At 53.4% G+C, this 9,659-nt stretch overlaps 1 protein-coding gene across 1 annotated transcript; it reads right to left on the bottom strand.

Moving 5' to 3' along the window:
* Positions 1 to 5,555: 5,555 nt before the first annotated feature.
* On the bottom strand, positions 5,556 to 9,241 carry Adra2a (adrenoceptor alpha 2A). Its single transcript, XM_021200295.1, has 2 exons — positions 8,731 to 9,241; positions 5,556 to 8,601 (listed from the first exon to the last, which is right to left on the bottom strand). Exon 2 carries the CDS (start codon positions 8,291 to 8,293, stop codon positions 6,896 to 6,898), a length of 1,398 nt encoding a protein of 465 aa, XP_021055954.1. The 5' UTR covers positions 8,294 to 8,601; positions 8,731 to 9,241; the 3' UTR covers positions 5,556 to 6,895.
* Positions 9,242 to 9,659: the final 418 nt, after the last annotated feature.

Below are 9,659 nucleotides of genomic sequence, written 5' to 3'. Positions count from 1 at the left end.
TTCACCAGCAGCTGCGTGGTCTAGCCTGTGCTCCTTTCCATTCACTCTCAACAGCACACCCTCCTCCCAGAGGAAACTTGCTCACGCGTGGGACTTCCCTCTTCCATCCAGCTGCCCCTCCCCATCTCCTTCTCTGACCCATTCCAGTCTCTGCCTCAGTTCTCAGCTGGCTGTCCACTTCTCCACACATCCTTCTCTGTGCCTTAGCCCAGCTCAGGTTCTCCCACTGGGAACCTGCGTCTTCATCTGTCACTGCCCTGGTGCCATTGATATTGGTCTCCCTCACAAAAGCAAGAGCTCTGATCTCCTTGTTCACTACTCTGTCCCCACCTCTACCAGTTTGACCATGGTTTAAAAATATGTAACTATTAGATGAAAGAAAGAATGAAGAAGAGAATCTATCATTATTGTTATTTCGACCTCTCCATGCCTCCACTAGGGAGAGAGAGAAAGAGAGAGAGAGAGAGAGAGAGAGAGAGAGAGAGAGAGAGAGAGAGAGAGAGAGAGAGAGAGAGAGACAACAAATGAGGTCCCATACAAGAGTGAGCAGCAGAACCCCCCATGTCTCCAGGGATATCTGATGACACTGGCTTGAGTCCCCACTTTTCTGCAATCAGCCCTCAGCCTTAGTGGCGTCTTTCCTATGCAACTCAGCTGCTGCTGCTGCTTGGCCCCCGAAGCTCAGGCTGTGGCATAAAAAGCCCAGAGAACTATGGCTAGGGTTCTCAGGGCCTCCCTAAGTGTCAGGGAAGGAGAATAAAAGGATGGTGTGTGGGTGTGGGTGCATGCACACCTATCTGTCTATATGTGTCTGTGGGTACACACATACACACACACACACACACACACACACACACACGAGTAAGCCATGCTCGTAACAATATGGATATGGAAGGACCCAGCCAGCTAATTCTATTTTGTATTCAAACTCCATCTTATGTCCAGCTTGTCCTCAGTTTGAACTTGGTAAATGGAAAAACCACAGCCTGGCTCCAGGAACCAAGACACCCCACCACCCCCCACCACCCCCAAATAACAACCCTTGGTAAGGGGAAACACCCAGTGTCAGGTCCAGGGCAAACAGCTCAAGTTATAGCAAAGTTTATGATGTTAGCTAGAATTTCATGCAAGCTATGCTTTCTGAAATGCCAACCAATCATGTAACTGCCAAGTTAGAAAGCCCCTTACCCAGCTTAAACTGTATCAAAGATAAGGCTGACACCACCTCAGCATCTTCCATACCCATCCATTGTGTCTGTAGTCAGAAAGGTTGGAGAAGTCTGAGCTAGACCATGAACAAAGACTCTTTGCTTTTGCATACAAGTTGGACTCCTGGTGGTCTTTTGTGGCCTGTGGGGACCCCCGAGGTCTGGGCATAACAGAAACAGACTCTCACATCCACAAAAGAGAAAGAAAGGTCTCTCTCTGTCTGTGTGGTTTTTGCTTGCTTGTTTCTCTACAGCTAGCTGCCCAGTGATCTAAGCAACTGGTCCCTGGATGAACTGACCCTCTGGCTCAGCTCCCCAAGTCCTGGCTTGATTGCAGGTCTGATATTAAATGTTCTGTGCTTGCCTCTGTCGTGGACCCTGAGCTGGACCCTGGAAGGCTGATCAGATTCTGGAGCTTCCTGTACTCTGAGCCTTCAGTGAGGACTGCCACCAGCCTTCAGTGAGGACTGCCACCAGCCTTCAGTGAGGACTGCCACCAGCCGAGCAAGGTGCGGGAGTGAGAGATTCTCCACTTCTCTTCCGCTTCTCTTCCGGTCCAAGGCAGCTTGGCAATGGCTTAAGCCCCGCCCCCATCAGTGGTGTCTACCAGCCAACCTTGCAGCCTGAGTGAGGTAGTTTCATTAGCAACTCCCTTGCCCATTCTCTTGGGTCTAAGGGTTCTGAAAGGTGTCCCTTGGAGGCATTTCTCAACTCTGCATCTTGTGAACAGTCCTTCTGCCTCCCTTCATTTACCCATTCTCAGTGTGCCATCTTTTTTGCTCAAGTTCAAAATTCATAGAGGACCAACATTTCTAGCTTTGATGGAGCTGGAAAACACACTAAGAGCCTCTCACCAGCCTGGCCTCCCCCCATCCCTGAAATTCCTTGAGGCTGGGTAACTCTTCCCTTTTCATAGAAAGCAGGAGAGTGTGGGCGCTGGAGAAAGCGACACCGAGAACTGGTGGTGGCCTGTTCTGGAACCCCACGTCCATCATTGCTGATCTCGCCTCACTACTGTTGCCCTGGTCAAGGGCAACTCTGTGGCCACAGGGAGCCTGTTCTAAGCTTAAGGAGAGGCTCGTCACAGTTGGAATCTGTGAGCCATCCTCACACTCCCCTTGGCCTCCCTTTGCAATTTTCTCCTCTGGCATGCATGCCCGCCTCTCTCTAGTCTAGATCTTCCACCCCAGACAAGCCAGCTCCTGTGACTCCACACACAGAAAGCACATGCACACACAGACACAAACGTGCATGAGTATGCCTACACACATGCATTCCCCTGGCATCACACAGATACGCTTATACATGCTCACATGCACACATACATACAGGCAAGTTTGGCCCACATCTGCAAACCGCAACACAACCCTTATTGCGTACGTACAATACACCTGAAAATGTGTCCTCAGGCAGAATTGGACCTGTCTCTCCACATGCTTCACCTAACAGGGACAGAGGAGAGCAGATTTAGCGTTTTATATCATCTGAAAATGGATCGTCAGAAAGCCCCCTCGGGATTCCTGAGGCAAGTGTCCCAGCAAACGTGATTCCATCCAGCTTGTGAAACACAGCACACCAAGTCACCAAAGGGACCTGTCAAAATTGCTTTATATGGACTGACATGTTCTGTGCATTTAGGAGTACACACACACACGCACACACACACACACACCACACCACCACCACCACCACCACCACCACCACAACAACAACAACAACAAAAACAGCAATTTAAGAAAAAGAGGCCATGAATTTGAAAAGAAAAAAATTGAGGAGGTGGTATCTGTGGAGGGAGGTGGAAGGGTTTGAAGGGAGTAAGGAAAGAAGGAAAGGAAAATCTAAAAGACTTGTTAGAAGGCATTATATAATTGATAGCTAGATGAACAAACAGGTGGATGATAAGTATTAGCTGGATAATGGGTAGATGCACAGAGACATGAGTAGACTAGAGGTTGATTTAATTAGGTCCACAGAGCACATCTAAAGGACACTAGACAACACAGCAAGTTTCCTTTTACACATCCCTCAAGGTCACACAGTTAGTCAACAGCCAATCGAAGACCAGAAAGCAGCTTCTCGGTCCCTCATCTCCTTCCTTTCCAACAGGCCATTCCCTCGTCTGTATTGAACTCTAAATCCCAGGATCTCTGTCAATTGAAGTGATGGATGCTATGTCCAACCTGAACTCTGGCGCTTGTAACTGTCCAGTGTTGCGGCCTGGCTACCGTTACAGAGACAGCCTTTGCTGAGGTGGGGCTCTTTGCATCCCAGACTCCCAGGCCCACATGAAGATTGTCAGAACCCAGGGTAAGGTACTGAGGGCAACCTGGCAAGGAGCCTGACTGTGGAGAAAAACAGTCCCCTGGATGAGAAAGACAATTCTTTTAACAGATATCCTATCTTGGGGCCAGGAGTTGCCCTTGCCGCCCCTAAGAATAGGCTGTTGAAATCTGCTGGGGGAGGTGGGGGGGGGGGGCAGCCCCGGCACTTCTTTCTTGGTTCCTCTTGAGGCAAACAGAATCTGTGGTAGGGATAGATGGTGACAGAGAGTCCAGGGGAGGAGAGGGTTATATATAACTAGCCAGCTCTCAGGATCTCTGGCTGGGCAGCGTGGATCTGAAGAGGCTGAGGCCGCATCTGGGCTCGAAAGTGCTGATTGAATTAAGTCATGGAGAAGGAAACATCTGGGCCTCGTTTTTTTTTTTTTACCCTCTCACCTGAATCCTTGATCAAAGCCTTCGGGGAGAGGACCTGCTACTGTCCAGACTAAGATGAGGGTCCTAAGCCCCCCAAACTTATCCTCACAGCAAGAAATCTAGGAAGCTACAAGAAGCAGCTGTGACTCTCCCACCCCCACCCCACCCCCTCATACACCTTCACAAACTGCTGCTTGAGCCCTTTCAAAAGAACAGCAAGCCCTTCTGTGAACTCAGAAACCCAGCAGTCCATGCCTAAGGCTTCTCTGCTAATGTATTGAATAGGAGATGCCAAGATATCAGGCCCTCCTCACACCCCTCTGCCTTCACTTCCCCCTCTGGGCAGCAACTCTGAGGATACAGGCAAGGCAAACACTTCCTCAGCTAGCAGGACAGAAGGAAGCCAAGGGTGAGCTGTGTCTCTCTGCTTCTCTGCCTAGGTCACACAGTTCTGGTCCTGGAGGCCTGCCAAGCTGGCCTATTGTCTAGCACTGTTTGCCTTTGAGGCAATGGGTGCCCTAGAATAGAGGGATTGGAGCCTGGGTGAGGGAGGGTGGGAGCACATACCCCTTCACCAGAGGCAAGATGCTGCGAGCATATCCAAAAGGCACTTAGCACCCACTTCTGTAGCAGGGCTGGTCAGCACACCAGATACAGGAGGTGGCTGTACTTGCAAAGTCTGTCCTTCCATCAAAACCAAACCCTGTCATTTGCATTTGTCCCTCAAACCCAGCTCCTCTCTGAGATCTCTCCACTCAGCTGCATCAGGAGACTTCCCCCACAGTCATGCATAGGGCTCATTGGGACTCATCTTCTTAACTGGGGGCAGTCCGTGGCCAAGGCCCCATTACCTACATCGATGCGACCCTAAGCAAGTCACTTGCACCTGCCCACTTCCATATTAGGTAGGCTCATCAGATCTCTAAGATCCTACTGGCATTAAAGGGCCATAGCCATTGTTGTGAGGGTCTAAAGCCCGCCGAAGAGAAGGGACAGATGTTGATAGGAGAGAGAAGTCACAAGGAAACATACCTCTGACGAGAGAAAACTCAAACTGCCAGCTGATACACTAGCTGCCTATACCAAGCGGCGGAGTATTTCCCATATTCTCTATTAGCACATTTTCCTGTTTGATGCCCATTGTCAAGTGTATTCCAGACTTTTGTATGTATACACTTTAGGATAGATAGATGCTTTGAGGAATATATGTATTTGGGGGGGGGCGTATAGACACTTTAGGGTGTGTGCATACGGTACGCTGGATATATCTACACTGTGTGTGCAGTGCGCTTACATTCAGGAGTGTGAGCAGCACAGATCTGAAGAGTCTGGGGTTAGGAGCACAGACTTCACAGAGACGAAAGAGAAAGCCATGACCTTACATACCTATTAGCCTTAATAAAGTAAGCCAGCTGCCTTCTGCACTGTTTCTTTACCTGTAAAATGGGAACAGCAGTACGATTTACCTCATAGTGTTCTGGAAAAGATTAAAGAAGGCAAGGCATTGAATAGGCAAACTGTCTCACAGGAATGGTAGTTAGTCAGTGCTCAGGCATTCAAAGACAGTTCACAAAGTGTCTATTATCAGATAACCCCAGAGTTCCAAGGCTTGAAAACTCAATTACTAGACAGGAGGACCACTTAATTCATGTTTATTTCACATTTGATCTGTAAACTTTTATTAAAAAAAAAAAATCCACCATCAGGAGCAACAAGTGCTGACATTTAGTTTTTCTCTCGTGAAATCAGATCACAGGTCTTCCACAGTCTGCCTAAAATAAGTAGAAACCAGGTTGTAAACACGAAGTCTCCGCCTACTCCCTGACTTTGGCAATTCATTAGTCACATGATCTCAGCCAGGAAAGCAAGGGGAGGTAACACTTTGATACCCAAGAGCTCTTGGGGCTGGCTCCATACAGTGTGGCAGCCCATTTGCCTCCTCACACTGTTTACCTTGGCAAATTGTATCGGGTTGGTTTCTTCCACATAATTTCCCCTCCTGGGTGTCTAAAAACAGCAGCTAAAAGATTCCCCTTAGTCAGCACTTTCTGGGGGAGGGGCGGCACACAGACAAGATAGAAACATACACACTCTTCTTCAAGCCCCAGAGGGGGGGAGAACCGCAAAGTCAGTTCTAAAGTGAGTTACTGGGGCAAGCGGTGCCTCAGCGGATAATGGCTTTATACACAGGGCTGATGCAAGGCAGAAGGTTCATTTCCTCCTGTCTCGGTCCATCGCTGTAATATTTACATAGGAAAAGGCAATTATGCAGTTAGGCACAGGGGAAAATGAACAGAAATCCCTTCCTTGTCAGGAAATGTCAAAGCAGGTCCATGTCCAGGGGACAGTCACCAGTTACTGCTGGAAAGCACTGAGAGCGATGTAATAACACTAGAAAGGGGCTTGCATTGCAAAAGAGCTTGGTCTGGACCAGATAGCCCACTGTCTGACTGGAGGGCATCTCCACAGCCATGATTCCAATATGCATCAAGGCCAACACTGAAGAACCCAAAGTATGCTATCAAAAATAATGTATATTTACAGTGGGGGGGGGGGAGGTAGGGCAGGCAGGACTGCCCTGAATGATCTTTCTTTTTTAAGGAAGGGGGTGTGGGGGAGATAATTAGCCAGAGCTGAGGAAACCTTGGCTCATTAACCCTTTGGCAGCCATGCCCTCTCTAGAACTGTGCTTGCTCTGAAGAGTCAGACTTGGGGAGAAGATGACAATATCATCAGGAAACAATACTGATCAGGGATAGCCCACCAGGAAACTGGCTGTGGGTTGGGAACAACCAGTAAAAGGGCTCATGTGTCCCTCTCAGCCAGAATTTTACACATAGTAACAAAAGGTCTCAAAGGCCACGGAGCTCCTTCCAAGCTGGGTAGGTCCGGGGTTTCAGAGTGCAAGGGGCAGCATGCGTAGACGCGCCCCCTCGAAGCCCAGGACCTGCATCTGACCAGTGTTCTGCACGCAGGGCACGGCCCATGCGCTCACACGATGCGTTTTCTGTCCCCACGGCAGAGGATCTTCTTGAAGGCGCGTCGGAAGTCGTGGTTGAATATGGTGTAGATAACAGGGTTCAGGGAGCTGTTGCAGTAGCCGAACCAGAAGAAGAAGTTGAAGAGCTGGCTGGGCACCGGGCAGCCGACCGCTATGAGCGTGTAGGTGAAAAAGAACGGAAACCAACACACCACGAACACGCCGATCACCACCGCCAGCACGAACGTGAAGCGTTTCTCCCGGTTTTGCCTCCCGCGCCAGCGCGACGCTTTGGCGCCCCCGCCGCGCTCCTCTCCTTGCCCGGACCCCGAAGCCCCCGGCCCTGCGGCCCCGGGCCCGCGCCGCGGCAGACTGTCCCCCGGCTTCACCTGGGTCGCCCGGGTCTTGCCCTTGGCTCGGGGGCCGCGCTCGGGTCTGCGGGGCCCCGGGGGCCGCTCGGCGTGCTCAGACGACGAACTTTCCTCTAGGTCCAGCGCATCCCCATCGCGCGGCCCGATGGGCGCGGGTTCCCCCGGGGCACCGTTAAGCTGGGTGGGCAGCGGCTCCGCCTCGGCGCCCGTGGGACCCGCGCCGCGCTCCGGGCCCAGCCCGTTGGGCCTGCGATCGGCGCCCCCCGGCGGCGCGGAACAGGCGTCCGGACCCCGGCGACTGGGAGGCACGCGGGTGCGGCGCTTGGCGATCTGGTAAATACGCACGTAGACCAGGATCATGATGAGGCAAGGCGCGAAGAAGGAACCGATGGAGGAGGAGATGACATACCACTTCTGGTCGTTGATCTTGCAGCTCGGCTCGGCCGGCTGCTGCCCGCCGCCAGCTCCCTTCTTCTCTATGGAGATGAGTGGCGGGAAGGAGATGACAGCCGAGATGACCCACACCGTGACGATGATGGCCTTGATGCGGCGCGGCGTGCGCTTCAGGTTGTACTCGATGGCCTGCGTGATGGACCAGTAGCGGTCAAGGCTGATGGCGCACAGGTGCACTATGGACGACGTGCAAAAGAGCACGTCGAGAGCCAAGTAGATCTCGCACCACACCTTACCAAAGTACCAGTAACCCATAACCTCGTTGGCCAAAGAAAAGGGAATGACCAGCGTGGCCACCAGGATGTCCGCTGAGGCCAGGGACACCAGGAAGAGGTTTTGGGGAGCTTTGAGCGCGCGACTGGTGAACACCGCGATAATAACCAGCACGTTGCCAAACACTGTGAACAACATGAGCAGGCCAGCCAGGCAAACCAGCGTCAGTGTCACCTGCAGAGAGTAAGGGGTGGCTCGGGTGCCGCCTCCGGGCGCTTCGGTCCCGTTCCAGCTGCTGTTGCCGGCATCCGGCTGCAGGGAGCCCATGGGCGCAAAGCTGCCCTCGGCCAGCGGCTGCTCCTGGCGGAACATGAACGCGGGTACCGGTTCTCGTGGGCCTGCTGCCAGCTGCCTTCCGGCCCCGCGTCCGTGGGTCCTCCTCTTCCTCCGGTGCGCGGTTCGTCCCGCCGCGCCTCACATAAGGAAGAGGGCCACAGTGAACCCGGGCCCAAGCTGGGGACCGCTAGTGGTCCATGGACTGGAGCCCGCGAACTGGCACCAGTTCGTCCTTCCGACGCTCCGGGTGGGTGCTTTCTCTCTCCCAGCTCCTCAAACACAGCCAAGTTCTATTTCTAAGCGGCAGGATCGAGTAGGGCCAGCTGGTGGTTAGAGATTTTATTCTTCAAGAAAAGAGAAAAGAAATTATCGGTGGCCTAATGATTTGGAAAGATGTCAGAAATTTATACAAATGCATTTAGCTAGCCATCTATACCTTGACTCTTAAGCTGAGCGAAAGCAGGAAGTCTTACCCTAAGAGGCAGCCGAGGAGTGTTGGTGTGGGCTCCGAGTCCTAGGTCTGTCTTCTTACACCCTCGAAGAGATTTCCAACTCCGTCGCTACCCTCCAGGCGGGGTGGCGCGGGCTGGGCCGGACCTCCGGCGAAGGCGCGGACTCTGCCTCCTCTAGGAACCCCACGGGACTTCCAAAGTTGTGCGCCCTGCTGGGGCTGGGACTCTGTACACAGAGCTCGGGGGCGGCGGCGGTGGGGTGAAGGGTGTGGGGGCCGCATGAAGCCGCACCCCCCCACCTCGGTCCTCAGGGCCAAGCTAGGTGAGCGACCGGCTCTCCAGGAGCCGCGGCGGAGCCAAGGGTGGCTGCTAGCTGCGAGCTGGGTGGGCGCTGAGTGCCACAGACCCGGCGGGGGTCGGAGGGCCGAGTGAGTTTTCTCAGGACCGCAGGACTTGGAGCTGGAGGCGCTGGGTTGCTGGGCGGTGTGCGCCGGCTGCTGGGCGTCTGCACGGAATCGGGAGCCGAGGCTGCTCCGCCGCTCTTCGCTGGACTGGTTTTATAGCCTCAGGATGAAGCCGGCGTTGCCGAGCAGCCGGCGTCAGCCCCCACGTGGGAAGTCGACCCTCCTCCGCCCCTCGCGCCTCCCCTCCTTAGGTCTAGAGCCTGCACCCAAGTCGGACCCTGGAGATCGCTGCCTCTGGGGCTGGACCGGCCTTTTGGAAAGGCGGGTACAGGGAGCGAGGGGCTTTAAGAAAGAGCCTAAGGAGTGGGGAGCGGCCCCTGCTGGGAGTTGGCCGTTCGGCTACTAGCTGGCCCAGGAGACAGTAGCAGGCACACAGCGGTACACCGATCTAGCTGGGTTTTAGCAGGAGAGGGTGCCAGGGTGCTGGGACCCGAATTAGGAGATGCAGAGTGGCTTAAGAGTCGCTGGCGAGCAGCCCCGCCCCAG

This window comes from Mus pahari, chromosome 1 (genome assembly GCF_900095145.1).
Source record: "Mus pahari chromosome 1, PAHARI_EIJ_v1.1, whole genome shotgun sequence".
In the NCBI taxonomy this organism is placed as follows: Eukaryota; Metazoa; Chordata; class Mammalia; order Rodentia; family Muridae; genus Mus; species Mus pahari.
The sequence above is the reverse complement of the archived record's forward strand: the minus strand, read 5'-3'. Positions and strand labels throughout refer to the sequence as shown.